Here is a 24728-nt window from a genome sequence, read left to right on the forward strand (position 1 = left end):
TGACGAAATGACCTTACAGTATTGGCCAGGTATATGTGATAGTACACTATATTCTAGTAGTGCTGGTTGTGCTGTTTTAACAGTGCTCTAAAGTACCTTGAAATGTATCCGTCTGTTGTTGCTGTATCCGTTGGGGAATGTTGCGGTTAAATATATGCCGCTACTTGGTTCCCTTCAGTGTGTCTGTTTAATGACACGTTTTAAGTATACTGCGGTTAAATAAATGCCGCTGCTTGAAATGACTGGGTTCGATGGGTGAGTGGAGATGTTAAATCTCTCAGGCGGTTAAATATATGCCGCTGCGGTGACTTTGTTGCAGTATAAGCTCTACCTGCAGTAAAAAAGTGTGGATGTTGTTATACCCACTGACGTGAGTGTTTCCTGCGGTTTTTCGTGACCGCTTGAAGTGTTGTCGGTCAGTGACCGATCAGGTTCTTCAAGGGTGATGGTTCCTGATATTTTGTCCGTCGGGTGTGAGATCTTTATCACTTCAGTTGTTGAGACTTCTGCTTCCGTTTACCGTCGGTCAGTGACCGATCTGCCTGTTGTGCTTGGATGTTTAGATGGAAGCGCTCTTCTTGTGTCCTGTGGTCTTGCAAATCTGTGTGAGGTTGCTCGGGTATCAACGCGTTTCGGCTTCAAAGCCTTTCTCAAGATACCAGATAGGTGGATTGGCCTGCTATTTATACCTGTTTCGGTTAACTGTTAAACTGCCAGTATGGTGTCATTCCAGTTTTCACTTTGGGTTAGTTCGTGATTTCGTGGATGTTAGCATTCAACATGACTTATTTTTCTTACGTGCTTTCTGATATTCTTACTTTCTGATGTTCTTGTTTTACATATTTATTGTTTTTACATATTTAAGCTTTATCGATTGTAAATAATCATTTCTTATTTTGCATATTATTGCAACAAGGCTATAAGGAGTATGTATTAATCATATAGCAAAATTTAACAAAATTTAATAATATAACAAAATTTAATTTTGGGTATTTTTCTTACATTTATATTTCTAATTTGTCGTATGTGAATGTTCATTTATTATTGTTTTTTGTTGTGCATATTTTGGAGTGTGTTGTTACGTTACCCTGATATTGCGCTAATTCGCATTTAGGTTTTAGAACCATAATTAGCTAGACCAGATTATAGGTGAAATCAATATGCAATTTATAATATCGATATTGCTTGGAAATTGATCGGGGTTTACTTTATTTTCTACTATAGGTTTTATATACCCTGTATTTGTAGGTTGGAGTTGCCATACATATAAATTTGAATTTCCAGGTTTGTTACTTTTTATACATCGTTGACGGACTTTAACATGTGTGTATTTCTAAAAAACGTACTCTAAATTTGGGTGGGTACAACATTAACTCCTGATATAGAGTATAACGGTGTACTGCTACTTCTTTGACTTTACGTCTTGGTTATTAAGGAATGTCTTACAAGTTATTATGTGTGTCTAATAGATTATAATATTGATTTTAAGTGATATCAATGTGGTTGTTAGTGTGATGAAAGTCTATATACAATTTGGTTTGGAGTATACTACAGGATGGAGTTTAGGTCCATTTCACTGTTTAGACCTTTTGGGTATAGAGTTCCCATTTCAAATATTAGTCTGGCTTCTTGGTGTAGAAGTTTTTTCCCTAGATTGCCTCCTCTGCTGTCAGGTTTAATCTTTCTAATGCCCCAAAATAGCATTTCATTTGGATTTCCTTTATGACATGTTTTAAAGTGTGCGTATAGTTTTGTATTGTCTCTTTCTTTTTCAATACTTAGGATGTGCTCTCTCATCCTGTCCTTCAACTTTCTGCTAGTTTGGCCTAAGTATTGAAGTTTGCAAGTGCATTCTATTAGATATATGATATTGGTATCCGTGCATCTGATAATGTCATTAATTTTTACTTCTTTATTTGTCACAGTCGATCTGACTGATTTAGATTTGATACTGTGTTTACAAGATTTACACTCGTGGCATGGGAAAAAACCAGATATGCTTTCATTGTTAAGGTTTCGTTGGGCGGTGTGGTTTTTTTGTTGTTTGTACTCGCTAGGTGCTAGGATATTTTTCAGATTTGTAGCCTTTCGAAATATAATATCTGGATGTTGTTTTAGTCGTTTCCCCAGGATAGGGTCACTTTTTGCAAGATGCCAGTGTTGCTTAATGATTTTTTCTATTTGTTTGTGTTGGCTGGAATATGCAGTGATGAATGGAATGTGATAGGGGTCTCTATCTTCCTGTTTTTTCATGTTAATCTTTTCCTCCAGAAGGACCTTTCTATCTATTGCTCTGACTTGTTTTTTTGTGTCTACTAGAGTCTTGGGGTGATATCCCTTTTCGGCAAATCTTTTGTCTAAAATCCCTGAATATCCCTTGACATGTATATATTTTTTTAGAAGATATCCCAAAGTAGTGATCTAGGCCCATTTTTGTATATTTCATGCCACCATTTCACCGCTAAATGCGATCAAATAAAAAATATTGTTTCCCTTTTTCACAAATGCTTTCACAAACTTTAGGTTTCTCACTGAAATTATTTACAAACAACTTGTGCAATTATGGCACAAATGGTTGTAAATGCTTCTCTGGGATACCCTTTGTTCAGAAATAGCAGATATATATGGCTTTGGCTTTGCTTTTTGGTAATTAGAAGGCCGCTAAATGCCACTGTGCACCACACGTGTAGTATGCCCAGCAGTGAAGTGGTTAATTAGGGAGCATGTAGGGAGCTTCTAGGGTTAATTTTAGCTTTAGGGTAGTGTAGTAGACAACCCAAAGTAATGATCTAGGCCCATTTTGATATATTTCATGCCACCATTTCACCGCCAAATGCAATCAAATAAAAAAAAATGTTCACTTTTTCACTAACTGGGTTTCTCACTGAAATTATTTACAAACAGCTTGTGCAATTATGGCACAAATGGTTGTAAATGCTTCTGTGGGATCCCTTTGTTCAGAAATAGCAGACATATATGGCTTTGGCATTACTTTTTGGTAATTAGAAGGCCGCTAAATGCCGCTGCACACCACACTTGTATTATGCCCAGCAGTGACGGGGGTTAATTAGGTAGCTTGTAGGGAGCTTGAAGGGTTAATTTTAGCTTTAGTGTAGAGATCAGCCTCCCACCTGACACATCTCACCCCCTGATTCCTCCCAAACAGCTCTCTTCCCTCCCTCACCCCACAATTGTCCCCGCCATCTTAAGTACTGGCAGAAAGGCTGCCAGCACTAAAATAAAAGGTTTTTTTTCAATTATTATTATTTAAAAAAAAAAAAAAAATATATATATATATATATATATATATATATCATATTCTGCTGTGTAGGATCCCCCCTTAGCCCCCAACCTCCCTGATCCCCACCAAAGAGCTCTCTAACCCTCCCCCCACTAACTATTCCCCACCATTTTGGGTACTGGCAGCTGTCTGCCAGTACCGACTTCACAATAAAATTTAATATTTTTTATAAAAAAAACTCACTTTTTCTGTAGTGTAGCTGCCCCCCTCCATACCCTTCCTCCTCCCAGATCACTTTTTAAAAGTTTGATGTGCGTGTGCTGGGTTCCTGGACTCTGTTTTATATATATATAAAATCACATTTGGCATACATCTTACGGCCAACCTGTGGCATGAAATGCCTATATCAATACCTTGGGTTGTCCGCTTTTAAAATATAGGCCTAGATTTAGAGTTTGGCGGTAGCCGTGAAAACCAGCGTTTGAGGCTCCTAATGCTGGTTTTAGGCTACCGCCGGTATTTGGAGTCGCTCAAAATAGGGTCTAACGCTCACTTTCCAGCCGCGACTTTTCCATACCGCAGATCCCCTTACGTAAATTGCGTATCCTATCTTTTCAATGGGATTTTTATAACTCCGGTATTTAGAGTCGTTTCTGAAGTGAGCGTTAGAAATCTAACGACAAAACTCCAGCCGCAGGAAAAAAGTCAGTAGTTAAGAGCTTTCTGGGCTAACGCCGGTTTATAAAGCTCTTAACTACTGTGCTCTAAAGTACACTAACACCCATAAACTACCTATGTACCCCTAAACCGAGGTCCCCCCACATCGCCGACACTCGAAAAAAAATTTTTAACCCCTAATCTGCAGACCGCCACCTACGTTATAGCCCTAATCTGCTGCCCCTAACACCGCCGACCCCTGTATTATATTTATTAACCCCTAACCTGCCCCCCACAACGTCGCCTCCACCTGCCTACACTTATTAACCCCTAATCTGCGGACCGCAAAGCGCCGCCACCTACGTTATCCTTATGTACCCCTAATCTGCTGCCCCTAACACCGCCGACCCCTATTAACACCGCCGACCCCTATATTATATTTATTAACCCCTAATCTGCCCCCCTCAACGTCGCCTCCACCTGCCTACACTTATTAACCCCTAATCTGCCGACCGGACCTGAGCGCTACTATAATAAAGTTATTAACCCCTAATCCGCCTCACTAACCCTATAATAAATAGTATTAACCCCTAATCTGCCCTCCCTAACATCGCCGACACCTAACTTCAATTATTAACCCCTAATCTGCCGACCGAATCTCGCCGCTATTCTAATAAATGTATTAACCCCTAAAGCTAAGTCTAACCCTAATACTAACACCCCCCTAAGTTAAATATAATTTAAATCTAACGAAATTAATTAACTCTTATTAAATAAATTATTCCTATTTAAAGCTAAATACTTACCTGTAAAATAAATCCTTATATAGCTACAATATAAATTATAATTATATTATAGCTATTTCTCCAACATTGGTGTGTCCGGTCCACGGCGTCATCCTTACTTGTGGGATATTCTCTTCCCCAACAGGAAATGGCAAAGAGTCCCAGCAAAGCTGGTCACATGATCCCTCCTAGGCTCCGCCCACCCCAGTCATTCTCTTTGCCGTTGCACAGGCAACATCTCCACGGAGATGGTTAAGAGTTTTTTGGTGTTTAAATGTAGTTTTATTCTTCTATCAAGTGTTTGTTATTTTAAAATAGTGCTGGTATGTACTATTTACTCTGAAACAGAAAAGGATGAAGATTTATGTTTGTAAGAGGAAGATGATTTTAGCAGACAGTAACTAAAATCGATTGCTGTTTCCACACAGGACTGTTGAGATGAAGTAACTTCAGTTGGGGGAAACAGTTAGCAGTCTTTTCTGCTTAAGGTATGACTTGCCATATTTCTAACAAGACCATGTAATGCTGGAAGGCTGTCATTTCCCCTCATGGGGACCGGTAAGCCATTTTCTTAGTTAAACATAAAAGAATAAAGGGCTTCAAAAAGGGCTTAAAAACTGGTAGACATTTTTCTGGGCTAAAACAATTGCTTTACTAGGCATATTATGCAGAAAAAAGTTCTCTGTCCCCGTCAACAAGAGTTCCCTTCTTGGGAACAATAATAGATTCCTTAGAAATGAGGATTTTTCTGACAGAGGTCAGAAAATCAAAACTTCTAAGCTCTTGTCAAGTACTTCATTCTGTTCCTCGTCCTTCCATAGCGCAGTGCATGGAAGTAATAGGATTGATGGTTGCAACAATGGACATAGTTTCTTTTGCACAAATTCATCTAAGACCATTACAACTGTGCATGCTCAGACAGTGGAATGGGGATTATACAGACTTGTCTCCGACGATTCAAGTAGATCAAAAGACCAGAGATTCACTCCGTTGGTGGCTGACCCTGGACAATCTGTCACAGGGAATGAGCTTCCGCAGACCAGAGTGGGTCATTGTCACGACCGACGCCAGCCTAGTGGGCTGGGGCGCGGTCTGGGAATCCCTGAAAGCTCAGGGTCTATGGTCTCAGGAAGAGTCTCTTCTCCCGATAAACATTCTGGAACTGAGAGCGATATTCAATGCTCTCAGAGCTTGGCCTCAACTAGCAAAGGCCAAATTCATAAGGTTTCAGTCAGACAACATGACGACCGTTGCATATATCAATCATCAGGGGGGAACAAGGAAACTTCCCTGGCGATGAAAGAAGTGACCAAGATAATTCAATGGGCGGAGGATCACTCCTGCCACTTGTCTGCGATCCACATCCCAGGAGTGGAAAATTGGGAAGCGGATTTTCTGAGTCGTCAGACATTCCATCCGGGGGAGTGGGAACTCCATCCGGAAATCTTTGCCCAAATAACTCAATTATGGGGCATTCCAGACATGGATCTGATGGCGTCTCATCAGAACTTCAAGGTTCCTTGCTACGGGTCCAGATCCAGGGATCCCAAGGCGACCCTAGTAGATGCACTAGTAGCACCTTGGACCTTCAACCTAGCTTATGTATTCCCACCGTTTCCTCTCATCCCCAGGCTGGTAGCCAGGATCAATCAGGAGAGGGCCTCGGTGATCTTGATAGCTCCTGCGTGGCCACGCAGGACTTGGTATGCAGACCTGGTGAATATGTCATCGGCTCCACCATGGAAGCTACCTTTGAGACAGGACCTTCTTGTTCAGGGTCCATTCGAACATCTGAATCTGGTTTCCCTCCAACTGACGGCTTGGAGATTGAACGCTTGATTTTATCAAAGCGTGGGTTTTCAGATTCTGTAATAGATACTCTGATTCAGGCTAGAAAGCCTGTAACTAGAAAAATTTACCATAAAATATGGAAAAAATATATCTGTTGGTGTGAATCTAAAGGATTCCCATGGAACAAGATAAAAATTCCTAAGATTCTATCCTTTCTACAAGAAGGTTTGGAGAAAGGATTATCTGCAAGTTCTCCGAAGGGACAGATCTCTGCTTTATCTGTTTTACTTCACAAAAGACTGGCAGCTGTGCCAGATGTTCAAGCATTTGTTCAGGCTCTGGTTAGGATCAAGCCTGTTTACAGACCTTTGACTCCTCCCTGGAGTCTAAATCTAGTTCTTTCAGTTCTTCAAGGGGTTCCGTTTGAACCCTTACATTCCGTAGATATTAAGTTATTATCTTGGAAAGTTTTGTTTTTGGTTGCAATTTCTTCTGCTAGAAGAGTTTCAGAGTTATCTGCTCTGCAGTGTTCTCCGCCCTATCTGGTGTTCCATGCAGATAAGGTGGTTTTGCGTACTAAGCCTGGTTTTCTTCCGAAAGTTGTTTCCAACAAAAATATTAACCAGGAGATAGTTGTACCTTCTTTGTGTCCGAATCCAGTTTCAAAGAAGGAACGTTTGTTACACAATTTGGACGTAGTCCGTGCTCTAAAATTCTATTTAGAGGCTACTAAAGATTTCAGACAAACATCTTCCTTGTTTGTTGTTTATTCTGGTAAAAGGAGAGGTCAAAAAGCGACTTCTACCTCTCTTTCCTTTTGGCTTAAAAGCATTATCCGATTGGCTTATGAGACTGCCGGACGGCAGCCTCCTGAAAGAATCACAGCTCACTCCACTAGGGCTGTGGCTTCCACATGGGCCTTCAAGAACGAGGCTTCTGTTGACCAGATATGTAAGGCAGCGACTTGGTCTTCACTGCACACTTTTGCCAAATTTTACAAATTTGATACTTTTGCTTCTTCGGAGGCTATTTTTGGGAGAAAGGTTTTGCAAGCCGTGGTGCCTTCCATTTAGGTGACCTGATTTGCTCCCTCCCTTCATCCGTGTCCTAAAGCTTTGGTATTGGTTCCCACAAGTAAGGATGACGCCGTGGACCGGACACACCAATGTTGGAGAAAACAGAATTTATGCTTACCTGATAAATTACTTTCTCCAACGCTGTGTCCGGTCCACGGCCCGCCCTGGTTTTTTAATCAGGTCTGATGAATTATTTTCTCTAACTACTGTCACCACGGTATCATATGGTTTCTCCTATATATATTTCCTCCTGTCCGTCGGTCGAATGACTGGGGTGGGCGGAGCCTAGGAGGGATCATGTGACCAGCTTTGCTGGGACTCTTTGCCATTTCCTATTGGGGAAGAGAATATCCCACAAGTAAGGATGACGCCGTGGACCGGACACACAGTTGGAGAAAGTAATTTATCAGGTAAGCATAAATTCTGTTTTTAGGATTTATATTTATTTTACAGGTAACTTTGTATTTATTTTAACCAGGTACAATAGCTATTAAATAGTTAAGAACTATTTAATAGCTAAAATAGTTACAATAATTACAAATTTACCTGTAAAAGAAATCCTAACCTAAGTTACAAATAAACACTAGACTATCAATAAATTAATTAAATAAACTACCTACAATTACCTACAATTAACCTAACACTACACTATCAATAAATTAATTAAATACAATTGCTACAAATAAATACAATTAAATAAACTAGCTAAAGTACAAAAAATAAAAAAGAACTAAGTTACAAAAAATAAATATTTACAAACATAAGAAAAATATTACAACAATTTTAAACTAATTACACCTACTCTAAGCCCCCTAATAAAATAACAAAGCCCCCCAAAATAAAAAAATGCCCTACCCTATTCTAAATTACTAAAGTTCAAAGCTCTTTTACCTTACCAGCCCTGAACAGGGCCCTTTGCGGGGCATGCCCCAAGAAATACAGCTCTTTTGCCTGTAAAAAAAAACATACAATACCCAAGCCCCCCAACATTACAACCCACCACCCACATACCCCTAATCTAACCCAAAACCCCCTTAAATAAACCTAACACTAAGCCCCTGAAGATCATCCTACCTTGTCTTCACCTCACCGGGTATCACACCGATCCGTCCAGAAGAGCTCCTCCGATGTCCTGATCCATGCCCAAGCGGGGGGCTGAAGAGGTCCATGATCCGGCTGAAGTCTTCATCCAAGCGGGGCAGAAGAGGTCTTCCATCCGATTGAAGTCTTCATCCAAGCGGCATCCATCTGGAGCGAAGCGGCAGCATCCTGAAGACCTCCACCGCGGAACATCCATCCTGGCCGACGACTGAACGACGAATGACGGTTCCTTTAAATGACGTCATCCAATAATGCCATAATAACAAATGAGTTACTCCATTGCACTGCTTTAGAACATGATAAACATAGCTGCAGATTCATACCTTATAATTATCAAAACTATTATAAATAAAATAGGTTTGCCGACTTAACAATGAGCACATTTTGAAATTTTCTTCTACAGTTGTTTAGCTACAGGTTTTTGTGGAATGTGAAAATAAATATTGTTACAGATTTTTTTGTTTTACTTTTTTGTAATTTTATAATAATTTCTTAAAAGGATATGAAACCCAACTTTTTTCTTTCATGATTCAGATAGAGCAGGCAATTTTAAGCAACTTTCTAATCTACTCCTTGTGGTAGATTTATCATAGTGCGAGCGGACATGATACGATGTAGCGTATCATATCCGTCTCACATCGATAAATGCCAACAGCACACGCTGTCGGCATTTATCATTGCACCAGCAGTTCTTGTGAACTGCTGGTGCAATGCCGCCCCCTGCAGATTTTCGGCCAATCGGCCACTAGCAGGGGGTGTCAATCAGCCCGATCGTATTCGATCGGGTTGATCTCTGTCCGCGGCCTTGATAAATCGGCCGCTTATTATCATTTTTCTTCATTCTCTTGGTATCTTTATTTGAAAAAGCAGGAATGAAAGCTTAGGAGCCCGCCCATTTTTGGTTCAGCACCTGGGTAGGGCTTGCTGATTGGTGGCTACATATAAATATAAAAAAACAAAGCCTTTATTTCTATTTGTACTGAGTGATATACATTTTTTTTTAAACTGTATTGTTCTTTGTGCAAGTTTTGTTTCTAAAATCTCCAATCCTTAAGGGGGTAAATTACTTAACATAGACATATGAGGCATTCCTAAATTCAGGGCAAAATAATTAATCTATTTTGAGGTATTTTTCTTTATCTACACTAGTAGTTTAGAAATTAGACGTGCATTTGTTGCTTTTGGTTAGCAACGAATGCCGAATATGTCGGCTGCCAATAGCATTCGTCTCTATTCGGATATCTGTGTGTGAAAGTGCAACGCACAAAGATCTGGATTTTGTGTGTTGCACTTTCACATGAAGATACCCAACACCGAATAGAGCCGAATGACGCTGGCAGCTGACATATTTGACTTTTGTTGCTACCCAAAAGCAACAAATGCACGTCTAATTTCTACACAACTAGTGTAGCTAAAGAAAAATACCTCAAAATAGATTATGTCTAGTAGAAATGATTATGAAAGAAACTATTTTTTCTCTTGTTAGGTGTATCCAGTCCACGGATCATCCATTACTTGTGGGATATTCTCCTTCCCAACAGGAAGTTGCAAGAGGATCACCCACAGCAGAGCTGCTATATAGCTCCTCCCCTAACTGCCATATCCAGTCATTCTCTTGCAAGCTCTCAACATAGCTGGAGGTAGTAAGAGGAAAGTGGTAAAATATAGTTAGTTTTTTCTTCAATCAAAAGTTTATTGTTTTTAAATGGTACAGGAGTTGTGCTTTTTTATCTCAGGCAGCATTTAGAAGAAGAATCTGCCTGCGTTTTTCTATGATCTTAGCAGAAGTAACTAAGATCCACTGCTATTCTCACATATGTCTGAGGAGTGAGGTAACTTCAGAGGGAGAATGGCGTGCAGGGTATCCTGCAATAAGGTATGTGCAGTTAAGTTTTTCTAGGGATGGAATTTGCTAGAAAATGCTGCTGATACCGGATTAATGTAAGTTAAAGCCTAAATACAGTGATTTAATAGCGACTAGTATCAGGCTTGCTATCAGAGGTATATACTCTGATTAATGTGCAATATAAAACGTTTGCTGGCATGTTTAATCGTTTTTATATATGCTTTGGTGATAAAACTTATTGGGGCCTAGTTTTTTCCACATGGCTGGCTTTATTTTTGCCTAGAAACGGTTTCCTGAGGCTTTCCACTGTTATAGTATAAAAGTTACAGTTGGTGCAGTTAAAATTACAATCTGTGACATTCAGCTTCCCTCAGCAGTCCCCTGCATGCTGTAGGACATCTCTGAAGGGCTCAAAAGGCTTCAAAAGTAGGAGCTGTGGCAGTTGTTATGACTGTTTAAAAACCATATTTTTCGTTTTGTTAATCTGTTTTTTGTATTAAGGGGTTAATCATCCATTTGCAAGTGGGTGCAATGCTCTGCTAACTTGTTACATACACTGTAAAAATGTTGTTAGTTTAACTGCCTTTTTTCACTGTTATTTCAAATTTTGGCAAAATTTGTTTCTCTTAAAGGCACAGTAACGTTTTTTTTTATATTGCTTGTTAACTTCATTTAAAGTGTTTTCCAAGCTTGCTAGTCTCATTGCTAGTCTGTATAAACATGTCTGACATAGAGGAAACTCCTTGTTCATTATGTTTAAAAGCCATGGTGGAACCCCATAGGAGAATGTGTACTAAATGTATTGATTTCACTTTAAACAATAAAGATCAGCTGTTATCTTTAAAAGAATTATCACCAGAGGATTCTGACGAGGGGGAAGTTATGCCGACTAACTCTCCCCACGTGTCGGACCCTTTGACTCCCGCTCAAGGGACTCACGCTAAAATGGCGCCAAGTACATCAAAGACGCCCATAGCGATTATTTTGCAGGACATGGCGGCAATCATGGATAATACCCTGTCAGCGGTATTAGCCAGACTGCCTGAATTCAGAGGAAAGCGCGATAGCTCTGGGGTTAGACGTAATACAGAGCGCGCAGATGTTTTAAGGCCCATGTCTGATACTGCGTCACAATATGCAGAAGCTGAGGAAGAGCTTCAGTCTGTGGGTGACGTCTCTGACTCGGGGAAACCTGATTCAGATATGTCTACTTTTAAATTTAAGCTTGAGAACCTCCGGGTGTTGCTTGGAGAGGTTTTAGCTGCTCTGAATGACTGTGACACAATTGCAGTGCCAGCGAAATTGTGTAGACTGGATAAATACTATGCGGTGCCGGTGTGTACTGACGTTTTTTCCAATACCTAAAAGGTTTACAGAAATTATTACTAAGGTGTGGGACAGACCCGGTGTGCCGTTTTCTCCCCCTCCTATTTTTAGAAAAATGTTTCCAATAGACGCCACCACACGGGACTTATGGCAGACGGTCCCTAAGGTGGAGGGAGCAGTTTCTACTTTAGCAAAGCGTACCACTATCCCTGTCGAGGACAGTTGAGCTTTTTCAGATCCAATGGATAAAAAATTAGAAGGTTACCTTAAGAAAATGTTTATTCAACAAGGTTTTATACTGCATCCACTTGCATGCATTGCTCCTGTCACTGCTGCTGCGGCGTTCTGGTTTGAGTCTCTGGAAGAGGCCTTTCAGACAGCTACTCCATTGACTGAAATACTTGACAAGCTTAGAACACTTAAGCTAGCTAATTCTTTTGTTTCTGATGCCATTGTTCATTTGACTAAACTAACGGCTAAGAATTCTGGATTCGCCATCCAGGCGCGTAGGGCGCTATGGCTTAAATCTTGGTCAGCTGACGTGACTTCAAAGTCTAAATTACTTAACATTCCCTTCAAGGGGCAGACCCTATTCGGGCCTGGTTTGAGGGAAATTATTGCTGACATTACTGGAGGTAAGGGTCATACCCTTCCTCAGGACAGGGCCAAATCAAGGGCCAAACAGTCTAATTTTCGTGCCTTTCGAAACTTCAAGGCAGGTGCAGCATCAACTTCCTCTGCTACAAAACAAGAGGGAACTTTTGCGCAATCCAAGCCGGCCTGGAAATCTAACCAGGCCTGGAGCAAAGGCAAGCAGGCCAGAAAGCCTGCTGCTGCCTCTAAGACAGCATGAAGGAACGGCCCCCTATCCGGCAACGGATCTAGTAGGGGGCAGACTTTCTCTCTTCGCCCAGGCATGGGCAAGAGATGTTCAGGATCCCTGGGCGTTGGAGATCATATCTCAGGGATATCTTCTGGACTTCAAAGCTTCCCCCCCACAAGGAAGATTTCACCTTTCGAGATTATCTGTAAACCAGATAAAGAAAGAGGCATTCTTACTCTGTGTGCAAGACCTCCTAATAATGGGAGTGATCCATCCAGTTCCACAGATGGAACAAGGATAGGGATTTTATTCAAATCTGTTTGTGGTTCCCAAAAAAGAGGGAACCTTCAGACCAATTTTGGATCTAAAGATCTTAAACAAATTCTTCAGAGTTCCATCGTTCAAAATGGAAACTATTCGGACAATCCTACCTATGATCCAGGAGGGCCAGTACATGACCACAGTGGATTTGAAGGATGCTTACCTTCACATACCGATTCACAAAGATCATCATCGGTTCCTAAGGTTTGCCTTTCTAGACAGGCATTACCAGGTTGTGGCTCTTGCCTTCGGGTTAGCTACAGCCCCAAGAATTTTTACAAAGGTTCTGGGGTCACTTCTGGTGGTCCTAAGACCACGGGGCATAGCAGTGGCCCCTTATCTATACGACATCCTGATACAGGCGTCAAACTTCCAAATTGCCAAATCTCATACGGACATAGTGTTGGCATTTCTGAGGTCGCATGGGTGGAAAGTGAACGAGGGAAAGAGTTCTCTATCACCCCTCACAAGGGTTTCCTTCCTAGGAACTCTGATAGATTCTGTAGAAATGAATATTTACCTGAAGGAGTCCAGGTTATCAAAGCTTCTAAATTCCTGCCGTGTTCTTCACTACATTCCGCGCCCTTCGGTGGCTCAGTGCATGGAAGTGATCGGCTTAATGGTAGCGCCGATGGACATAGTGCCATTTGCGCGCCTACATCTCAGACCGCTGCAATTATGCATGCTCAGTCAGTGGAATGGGGATTACACAGATTTGTCCCCTCTACTAAATCTGGATCAAGAGACCAGAGATTCTCTTCTCTGGTGGCTATCTCGGGTCCATCTGTCCAAAGGTATGACCTTTCGCAGGCCAGATTGGACAATTGTAACAACAGATGCCAGCCGTCTAGGTTGGGGTGCAGTCTGGAATTCCCTGAAGGCTCAGGGATCGTGGACTCAGGAGGAGAAACTCCTCCCAATAAATATTCTGGAGTTAAGAGCAATATTCAATGCTCTTCTAGCTTGGCCTCAGTTAGCAACCCTGAGGTTCATCAGATTTCAGTCAGACAACATCACGACTGTGGCTTACATCAACCATCAAGGGGGGACCAGGAGCTCCCTAGCAATGTTAGAAGTCTCCAAGATAATTCGCTGGGCAGAGACTCACTCTTGCCATCTATCAGCGATCCATATCCCAGGTGTAGAGAACTGGGAGGCGGATTTTCTAAGTCGTCAGACTTTTCATCCGGGGGAGTGGGAACTCCATCCGAAGGTGTTTTCTCAATTGGTTCATCGTTGGGGCACACCAGAATTGGATCTCATGGCGTCTCGCCAGAACGCCAAGCTTCCTTGTTACGGATCCAGGTCCAGGGACCCAGAAGCGACGCTGATAGATGCTCTAGCAGCACCATGGTTCTTCAACCTGGATTATGTGTTTCCACCGTTTCCTCTGCTCCCTCGACTGATTGCCAAAATCAAACAGGAGAGAGCATCGGTGATCTTGATTGCGCCTGCGTGGCCATGCAGGACCTGGTATGCAGACCTGGTGGACATGTCATCCTTTCCACCTTGGCCTCTGCCTCTGAGACAAGACCTTCTACTACAAGGTCCTTTCAATCATCCAAATCTAATTTCTCTGAGACTGATTGCCTGGAGATTGAACGCTTGATTTTATCAAGGCGTGGCTTCTCCGAGTCAGTCATTGATACCTTAATACAGGCACGAAAGCCTGTAACCAGGAAAATCTACCATAAGATATGGCGCAAATATCTTCATTGGTGTGAATCCAAGAATTACTCATGGAGTAAGGTTAGGATTCCTAGGATATTGTCCTTTCTCCAAGAGGGTTTGGATAAAGGATTATCAGCTAGTTCTTTAAAGGGACAGATTTCTGCTCTGTCTATCCTTTTGCACAAGCGTCTGGCAGAGGTTCCAGACGTCCAGGCATTTTGTCAGGCTTTGGTTAGAATTAAGCCTGTGTTTAAACCTGTTGCTCCTCCATGGAGCTTAAACTTGGTTCTTAAGGTTCTTCAAGGAGTTCCGTTTGAACCCCTTCATTCCATTGATATCAAACTTTTATCTTGGAAAGTTCTGTTTTTGATGGCTATTTCCTCGGCTCGTAGAGTCTCTGAGTTATCAGCTTTACAATGTGATTCTCCTTATCTGATTTTCCATACAGATAAAGTAGTTCTGCGTACAAAACCTGGGTTTTTACCTAAGGTAGTTTCCAACAAGAATATCAATCAAGAGATTGTTGTTCCATCATTGTGTCCTAATCCTTCTTCAAAGAAGGAACGTCTTTTACATAATTTGGACGTAGTCCGTGCTTTAAAGTTTTACTTACAAGCGACTAAAGATTTTCGTCAAACATCTTCCTTGTTTGTTGTTTACTCTGGACAGAGGAGAGGTCAAAAGGCTTTGGCAACCTCTCTTTCTTTTTGGCTTCAGAGCGTAATACGCTTAGCCTATGAGACTGCTGGACAGCAGCCCCCTGAAAGGATTACAGCTCATTCTACTAGAGCTGTGGCTTCCACCTGGCCCTTTAAAAATGAGGCTTCTGTTGAACAGATTTGCAAAGCGGCGACTTGGTCTTCGCTTCATATCTTTTCAAAATTGTACAAGTTTGATACTTTCGCTTCTTCGGAGGCTATTTTTGGGAGAAAGGTTCTACAGGCAGTGGTCCCTTCCGTTTAAGTACCTGCCTTGTCCCTCCCTTCATCCGTGTACTTTAGCTTTGGTATTGGTATCCCACAAGTAATGGATGGTCCGTGGACTGGATACACCTAACAAGAGAAAACATCATTTATGCTTACCTGATAAATTTATTTCTCTTGTGGTGTATCCAGTCCACGGCCCGCCCTGTCCTTTTAAGGCAGGTCTAAATTTTAAACTACAGTCACCACTGCACCCTATGGTTTCTCCTTTCTCGGCTAGTTTCGGTCGAATGACTGGATATGGCAGTTAGGGGAGGAGCTATATAGCAGCTCTGCTGTGGGTAATCCTCTTGCAACTTCCTGTTGGGAAGGAGAATATCCCACAAGTAATGGATGATCCGTGGACTGGATACACCACAAGAGAAATAAATTTATCAGGTAAGCATAAATTATGTTTTTTTTCATTTTTGCCCCATATTTCAGTATTAAATTTCTATTTATTTCTATTTATTGTTATTTTACATATCCATATAGGGTATAAAAAGTAGGCCTCTTTTATAACCAGTATATAATATGTATGGTTCACTTAACAAAACAGTGGATAATTATGGTGATACCAGTACAGAATAAAAAGGCCAACATTCCCTTAATTTAAAGTAATAGAAAAACTTTCTCCTTTGTAAAATCAGATCTGGAATGTTAGTGATATTTTAGAATTTAATTCATCAGTTTAAATGAAGATGTGCTATAACTTACTTTTTAAGGTAGCGCTGAAATTCAAATACCCTGCTCTTCAGCTGCCCACTTCAAAAGTATGTTTTTCTGTGAGCTAACGGATTGAATTGTTTTCCAATCAGCACTCTAGCTGCAATAAAAGTATTGTACGGCTAGAGCACTGATTGGAGAACAGTTCAAACTGTTAGCTCACAGGAAAAAATTACTTTTGAAGTGGGCGACCAGAACGCAGGGTATTTGAATTTCAGCGCTACATTAAAAAGTAAGTTATATTGCATCTGCATTACAACTGATGAATTAAACTCCATTTAAAATGTCACTAATGTTCCACATCTGTTTTTATTAAGGAGAGAGTTTACCATCACTTTAAGCAAGGAAAAGTGGAAAACCTTCATCCTTAAGGGGTTAAACTAGCATATTTTGAGAAACTGTTTTTTCTTTGAATAATTTATAGATATCTTGTCACCCCACAGGTACATTGTATTTCTTTTGCCTTTTCTGGAGTCAGCAGAACGGCACTTCATGGTTGGTCATATGGTCAAGTATTATGTCTTCACAGATAAGGTAGAAGATGTCAAAAAGCCTACACTAGGTAAAGATCGTGTTTTATCTGTGCGCAAGGGGGATGCAGACAAGCGATGGCAGGATGTATCCATGAGACGTATGGAGGTCCTCAGTAAATTGACACAAGATCCGGATTTACAGGATATAGACTATTTGGTATGTGCAGATGTAGATATGGTGTTCAATGATCATGTGGGGGTAGAGATGCTTGGGGACTTGGTGGCCACTGTGCATCCTGCATTGTTTCTTGTAGAACCCGAAAACTTCCCATATGAACGTCGACCAATATCTGCAGCTGCTATACCCAAGGGAGAAGGAGACTTTTACTATATGGCCGCATTCTATGGTGGAAAAGTCCAAGAAATTCATAAACTAACCACCGCCTGCCAAAAAGGCATCATTTCTGACAAGGAAAAGAACATTGAAGCAGCATGGCAAGAGGAATCACATCTTAACAAGTACCTAGTTGATCATAAACCTACTAAAGTACTGTCTCCAGAATATATTTGGGATAATAATCTGCCTAATGGGGATCTAGTAAAGAGGAGGAGATTCTTGGCTGTACCAAAGAACCACCAAGAAATAAGGAACTGAAACTATTTCAACAGCATAAATTAGACATAACAAGGCAGTCTGACAAAAAATGTACTATTAAATTATCAAACTACTTACAGTTAGTGAGGGGTAAGTATTGATTGGTATGGGATTGTTAATAAATTCAGTATGTTGGAATGACGTAAACACATATGCAAGGACTACTAATTAATTATGTTTATTTAATAAGGAGCTGATGATTTTAAATACCCATTATGCTTTCAGTTATGGACATTTCAAATTTATTAAAATATTTAAAAACTATTTTAATTGAGAAGGTTTTTCCACTTTTACAATAAAATAATATATATTTTTACAGAGTGACAATTATTTTAATAGCTATGAGTATTTAGTCTTGCTCAAATTGTTAAGGAATACCATGATTCTCTATTCTAGTCCACTAGAAGAGCTCTACAAAGTGTCTTATATAGCTTTTCATAATGTTTTAAAATTGTTTTCAAATGATAGACCATTAAGGCCCATTTGAAAAACCATTAGTAGCTCTATTCAATTTTTCATAAATGTCTTTACTTTTTAAATTCAAATACCTTGACCACTTGAAAACTCATAGGGGCATATCTATCAAGCTCTGTATGGCACTTGATGCCGAAACAGAAGTTATGAAGCAGCGGTCTAAAGATCCTTCTGCCTGAGACGGCGGACAGAAATCAACCTGATCGAATACGATCAGGTTGATTGACACCCCCTGTTAGCGGCCGCGATTGGCCACAAATCTGCAGGGGGCGGCATTGCATTAGCAGTTCACAAGAACTGCTGGTGCAATGATAAATGCAGACAGCGTATGCTGTTGGCATTTATCGATGTGCGGCGGACATGATACGCTACTTCGTATCATGTCCGCTCGCACATTGATAAATATGCCCCATACTGTCTTGTTTAGAACACTATGGGGTAGATTTATTAACTGTCAAGCGTTCATGATTCGACCTTTTACACCAAGCTACTTTAATCATACTGTCTTTATATTCACTACTCTCTTTCATCACCCTTATATACCCCCTCTCTCACCCCAGCTATTACTTTCCCCCGTTTCTTCCTTTATCACTATCCCATTTCCTACACTGTCTGTTCCTCTATCTACATCTCCCTATCTCACTCCCCATGTCACTCCATTTATCATATAACTTCTTGCAGATCGTTTTTCTCACCTTCTCACACCTCTTATTTCACATTCTCATCTTCCCTCTCTCTCCCCCTCTATATGTCTGTGTGAGTTATTATGAATATGGTGTTCTAATGCACATTATGCGTATAGAATGTTGTGTGTATAAAGCAAATATCTTAATATATTTCTATAGGGCTCTAGCTTGTCTGTCCATCTCTCCCAATCAACTACATAGCAAAACTTCATCTGATTAAAAGGACAAAAAAAAACCCTCATCCTTTTGAGTAAAAATTGTGCTTGTCTAACTCTCTCTAGGGAAGTTAAAAAGCAATTTCTGTAACCAGTATTTTCTTTAAAATTATGCAAATTGCCTAAAACACCTAGGACCTGCTGATCTCCTCTGGGGAGTTATTTAAGAAGCCTCATCAGTACTCCAAACAATTTTATAAAGACACATTTTAGCTTGAGAGCTGTTTCTCACAATGCAGGATTCTGTATGTAACGGACACCTACATTACAATTCAGTGCTAAAAAAAATTAAAGTTTTTGTGGGATATCTTTCCATGATGAGGAGTTTTTGGTTATTTGTTTCTGCCTGTAATAAGTCTATTTTTGGAATTTAATTTTGAGCTGTTTACTAGATTCCTCAGTTAAGATCCCCTTAAAGTGCATGTAAAGTCAACCTACTTGCTCTGCATCATAGTGTGTAATTTCGAAAATAAAAGTGAGTTTCATTCATCAAAATCTCTAAATCAAAATCTAAAAAGAAATAGTTAATAATTTAGGTTGTATTCTTATAGGCGATTCCTCCGCCCGCCATTATGGTCCCACATTATTTTGATGATTGACACTTCTATTTAGAACTATTTTCCTCACCCCCGGGGCGTCAGGCCAGTTGTTCCCTACGTCACGCGTATCTACTGCGCATGCGCAAACTACCCGATGACGTTACCAACTTAGTGCATTACCAACTCAACTTTGTTACTGAGTATTAACGCATGCGCGATGTGAAACGAGGTGCCGAGGTTTAGTGTATTGATTGCTTAACGCATGCGCGTATTGTCATCCAAATAGTAAACGCATGCGCAAATGAGAGCCCTGATCGGGAATACGATTCAAACTGATGTCATCAAGTGGGTGGTAGATATTAAAATAATGCAGGGGGAAAAACAGGAAGAAGACGTTTGGGAGGAGTTCAATGCATAGAGCGGAGATAAGTTTATAGATAAAAATAACAATAAACATAATTTATTTTAAAATAATATTATTGCGGTTTCAATATTTATAAGATTGTGAACAAGTAGGTAACAATTAATAAGCAAAAATTTACATTCACTTTAAATAAGACTTTCAATGCTCCCCATATGTATGTAAAGGTTGACTAGTTGTGACTAGTTGTGCCCTTATAGATGCTAATACATTTTGTGATTTTATCTTGTAATTGTTGTAAAAATAAAGAATGTTTTAATAGTAACAAATTGAGTGTCTGTGACCTACTATGGGCCGGATTCATGACACCTGTGAGTGAAATATCAACTATCGCATGACCTGACTGAGAACTATGGATTAAGTTACTATGGGTCATTAACAGTAGCATAATTTGATTAAAGGGACATGAAACCCAACATTTTTCTTTCATGATTCAGACAAAGAATACAATTTTAAACAACTTTCTAATTTACTTCTATTATTTAATTTGCTTCCTTCTCTTGTTATCCTTTGCTGAAAGGTTTACTTTGGCAAGCTCAGCACCCATGAGTTCAGTTAGAAACCATTGCTTCTTCTTCAACAAATGATACCAAGAGAATGAAACAAATTAGATAATAGAAGTAAATTAGAAAGTTGTTAAAAATTGTATTTTCTAACCGGATCATGAGAGAAAAAATTTAAGTTTCATCTCCCTTTAAGTCATTTACAATCAATTCCATATTACGAGCTGTGAACAGATGAGTTATATGTATCATTTCTTACTCCTTTATTAGTTTAAGGCTCTACAGCTGTCAATACAATTGTGGTTTAGTAATTATGTAAAATCTTCTAATTTGCCCCGTCTCTAAATTATTTGTGCCTGACGTGCAATCTATATACCTGTCTAGAACTGAATTAAAATCCCCTCTAATAATGATTCTATGTCTTTTCAATTGAGTAAATAATTTACTCCAATTATCACCTGAATGTATTTTCCCTCTTAAAATAATATCCAATTTGTGACAATTATTATCTCTCCTCTTCCTTAAAGTAGGATGAAAAGGTATCAAAACCTCAGAGTGTTTTTTTTAGGCTGGTAGCATGGTACTGTATAGGGTATGTCCTGTAAAGGCAAAAGGATTCAGCACAAGTGACATAGACTGACAGCAGTCTATTAATTAATAGATTCAATTAAATGGCAAAACTGTTTAGAGAAAGGGGATATCCAAATGATCTGATTGAAAAGGAAAAGTAACAAATACGACAAAATACCCAGAGATGATGAAACACAAGCTAATTTGAAGAAGAGAAAGGTCAATTCAGATAGGGTAGCATTTGTAACACTTTAACAGGCAGAGTAAACAGTTTGTACAAATTATTAACAAACACTGGAATATTTTAAAACACAGTAACCCAAAGGTAATTGGGTTTCAAAACCCGCCCATGGCAGCCTTCAAAAGACCAAAGAGCCTTAGGGATCAACTAATTAGATCTGATCTTGGTTCAGACAAAAAGAACAGACATACATACATAGGCTCCAAAAGGAATGGTTGTTTTCCTTGCTTAGGATGTAGTAATTGTAATAATTTAATAAATGGGTCTAGATTTTTTTATCCACATACAGGTAAAACAAATTCATGATAAATGCATTAAGTGCAATACAGATTTTGTGATTTACATACTTAAATGTCCATGTGCCAAATTTTATGTGGGTGAGATGACCAGTAGGGTCCGTGACAGAATCACAGAGCATAAATCTAACATTAGAAACTATTGTGAAAAATCCCCAGTAGCATTTCATTTTAAGGAGGCTGGCCACACAGTAAGTAGATTAAGATTTTTGAGCAATTACCTACTGCTAGACAAGGAGGTGATAGGGTTAAAAAATCTTAAGCAAAGGGAAACATTCTGGATCCATCATGCGGAGACAGATCTGTATAGTCCCCGTTCCATTGTCTGAGCATGCATAACTGCAGAGGTCTGAGATGAAACCGAGCAAACGGAATGATGTCCATGCAAGCCACCATCAGACCGATTACCGCCATACATTGAGCCACTGACGGCCGTGGAGAGGACTGAAGGGCAAAACAAGAGTAGAAAATCTTTCTTTTTCTGACCTCCGTCAGAAAAATCTTCATTAAAAGGGAGTCTATTATGGTCCCCAAAAATACAACCCTTGTAGCTGGAACCAGAGAACTTTTTTCCTGATTCACCTTCCATCCGTAGGATCGGAAAAAAGACAACAAGATCTCCGTATAAGATTCTGCTTATTGAAAAGATGGCCAAAAAAATCCAAAGAGAGTAGCAGCAAACAATTGTGTTTATTAGGCACAACACAACATTAACAGCAACGTTTCGGTATTGCTACCTTATTCATGCTCAATACCGAAACGTTGCTGTTAATGTTGTGTTGTGCCTAATAAACACAATTGTTTGCTGCTACTCTCTTTGGATTTTTTTGGATGTATGCTTTAGAGACTGGAGTGGGTCTCTTGGGTAGCTGGCATAGGGACCGTTGTGTGCTGAGTCAATTGACTTTGAATTTTGGATATTGAAAAGATGGCGCCTGAACCAGAATGTTGTCCAGATAAGGTGCCACTGCAATGCCCCGAGATTGAAGCACAGCTAAAAGAGCGCCCAGAACTTTGGAAAAAACTCTGGGAGCTGTGGCAAGGCCGAATGGAAGGGCCACAAACTGGAAATAATTGTCCAAAAAGGCGAATCTCAGAACCTTTGATGGTCCCTGTGAGCGGGAACATGAAGGTATGCATCCTTTAGGTCTATGGTTGTCATGAACTGACCCTCTTGTCCCAAGGGAAGAATGGAGCGTATAGTCTCCATCTTGAAGGATGGCACGCTGACAAACTTGTTTAAACATTTTAGATCTAAGATTGGTCGAAAAGTTCCCTCCTATTTGGGAACTACGAACAGATTCAAATAAAATCCCAGACCCCTTTCCTGAAAGGGAACTGGAACTATTACCGCCAGGGCAGCAAGGTCCTTGACACAATGTAAGAACGCCTCTATTTTTATATGGTCTACAGAAAATCTGGAGAGGAGAAACCTGCCTCTGGGAGGAAAAGATTTGAAGTTTATTTTGTATCCCTGGGAGACAATGTCCACTGCCCAGGGATCCGGTACATCTCCTATCCAAGCCTGGGAAAAAAGAGAGAGTCTGCCCCCTACAAGATCCGCTCCCAGATCAGGGGCCAATCCTTCATGCTGACTTGGAATCAGCTGAAGGCTTTTTAGATTGCTTTCCCTTATTCCAGGACTGGTTGGGCTTCCAGGAAGGCTTGGCTTGATCTTGCTTGGAGGAAGGGGAGGAAGACTTGCCTTTAAAGTTACGAAAGGAACAAAAATTACTCTGACGTCCCTTCTGCTTATTCTTTTTATTTTGAGGAAGAAAAGAACCCTTCCCTCCAGTAATAACTGAGATAATTTCCGCCAAACCAGGTCCAAACAAGGTCTTACCCTTGTAAGAAATAGCCCAAGCTTAGATTTAGATGAAACATCCGCAGACCAGGACTTCAACCACAAGGCCCTGCGGGCTAGGACCGCAAAACCAGAAATGTTTGCTCCCAGTTTAATAACCTGTAAGGAAGCATCTGTAATGAAGGAATTGGCTAACTTGAGAGCCTTAATCCTATCCTGGATCTCATCAAAAGGGGTATCCGTCTGAAGAGATTCAGACAACGCATCAAACCAGTAAATTGCAGCGCTGGTAACAGTGGCAATTCACACTGCAGGTTGCCATTTGTAGACCCTGGTGGACATACATCTTTTTTAGTAAAGCCTCCAATTTTTTATCCATTGGATCTTTAAAAAAACAACTATCCTCTATTGGAATAGTAATCCTCTTGGCTAAAGTGGAGATTGCTCCTTCTACTTTAGGAACTGTCTGCCATGACTCCTTAATAGAATCAGCTATAGGAAACATCTTCTTAAAAATAGGAGATGGAGAAAAGGGAATACCAGGTCTTTCCCATTCTCGAGCAATAATCTCCGCTGCACGGTCAGGAAATGGAAAACCTCCACCACGCAGGGAACATCAAAGTATTTTTTCAATTTACTAGACTTTTTAGGATTGACTACGATAGTTGTGTCGGAGTCGTCCAAAGTAGCCAAAACCTCCTTAAGTAATAAGTGAAGGCGTTCTAGCTTAAATCTGAAGGATACCACTTCAGCATCAGAAGAAGGAATTACACTGTCTGAGTCTGAGATTTCCCCCTCAGATGCTACCGACATGTCTTCTTCCTCAGGCTTATGGGAAGGGACACTCTGGATAGCCAGAACTTGATCAGAAACCTTACTGTTTCCTTAAATTTCCTTTTACACCATCCCTGCAACATGGGGAAAGCTGACAAGGCCTCAGATACTGCAAGGGATACCTGGAAAGCAATGTCTTGTAGAGAAAATCCTACAGGATTGCAAAAGGAAACACAGGGCACTGTATGTGGAGACTGAAAAGGTTGGGACGCTTGAGGAGAAAGATGCGGCATATCTGCAACAGGAGACACCAGAACCGCATTTGCCTGGGATAATGGTGGCTCATGGTCAAATATTTTATCTCTATAACTTAAAGTTCTTTCAATGCATGAGGAACAAAAAGGAACTGGGGGTTCCACCTGAGCATCAAAACATAACTGACAAGCAGCAACTTCGCCTGGGATAATGGTTTGAAAAGCCTCTTGATCCATCTTATGTAATAAATAAGGATAAAGTGTAAAAAAAAAAAATATTTGAAAATAAAAAAATAAATGTGTACTGTGTCTTTAAATAGAAATGTGTGTTAGCGCAACAATCCAAATAGACCTCAGGCTATCTATACACCTCAGTAGCTTTATTGAGGTGCCTAGCTGTCCTGCAGCTCACAGAGTGACTTCCCTCACAGAGGAAACAATCCCCTTTTCAAATACAGAGCGGTTACACCCTAACTGCCGAAAAAAAAGACTTACAA

At 40.3% G+C, this 24728-nt stretch overlaps 1 protein-coding gene across 1 annotated transcript in view; it reads left to right on the forward strand.

The window, feature by feature from the left end:
- Positions 1-20058, forward strand: part of LOC128640854 (histo-blood group ABO system transferase) — a 209636-nt gene extending 189578 nt beyond the window's left edge. The window contains exon 5 of the mRNA XM_053693297.1: positions 16770-20058. Within this exon, the coding sequence (XP_053549272.1) occupies positions 16770-17454 (685 nt within the window). The 3' untranslated portion in view covers positions 17455-20058. The remainder of the gene's footprint in view (positions 1-16769) is intronic.
- The last annotated feature ends 4670 nt before the right edge of the window (positions 20059-24728 follow it).

The sequence above is a fragment of the Bombina bombina genome, chromosome 10 (assembly GCF_027579735.1).
Source record: "Bombina bombina isolate aBomBom1 chromosome 10, aBomBom1.pri, whole genome shotgun sequence".
Lineage (NCBI taxonomy): Eukaryota > Metazoa > Chordata > Amphibia > Anura > Bombinatoridae > Bombina > Bombina bombina.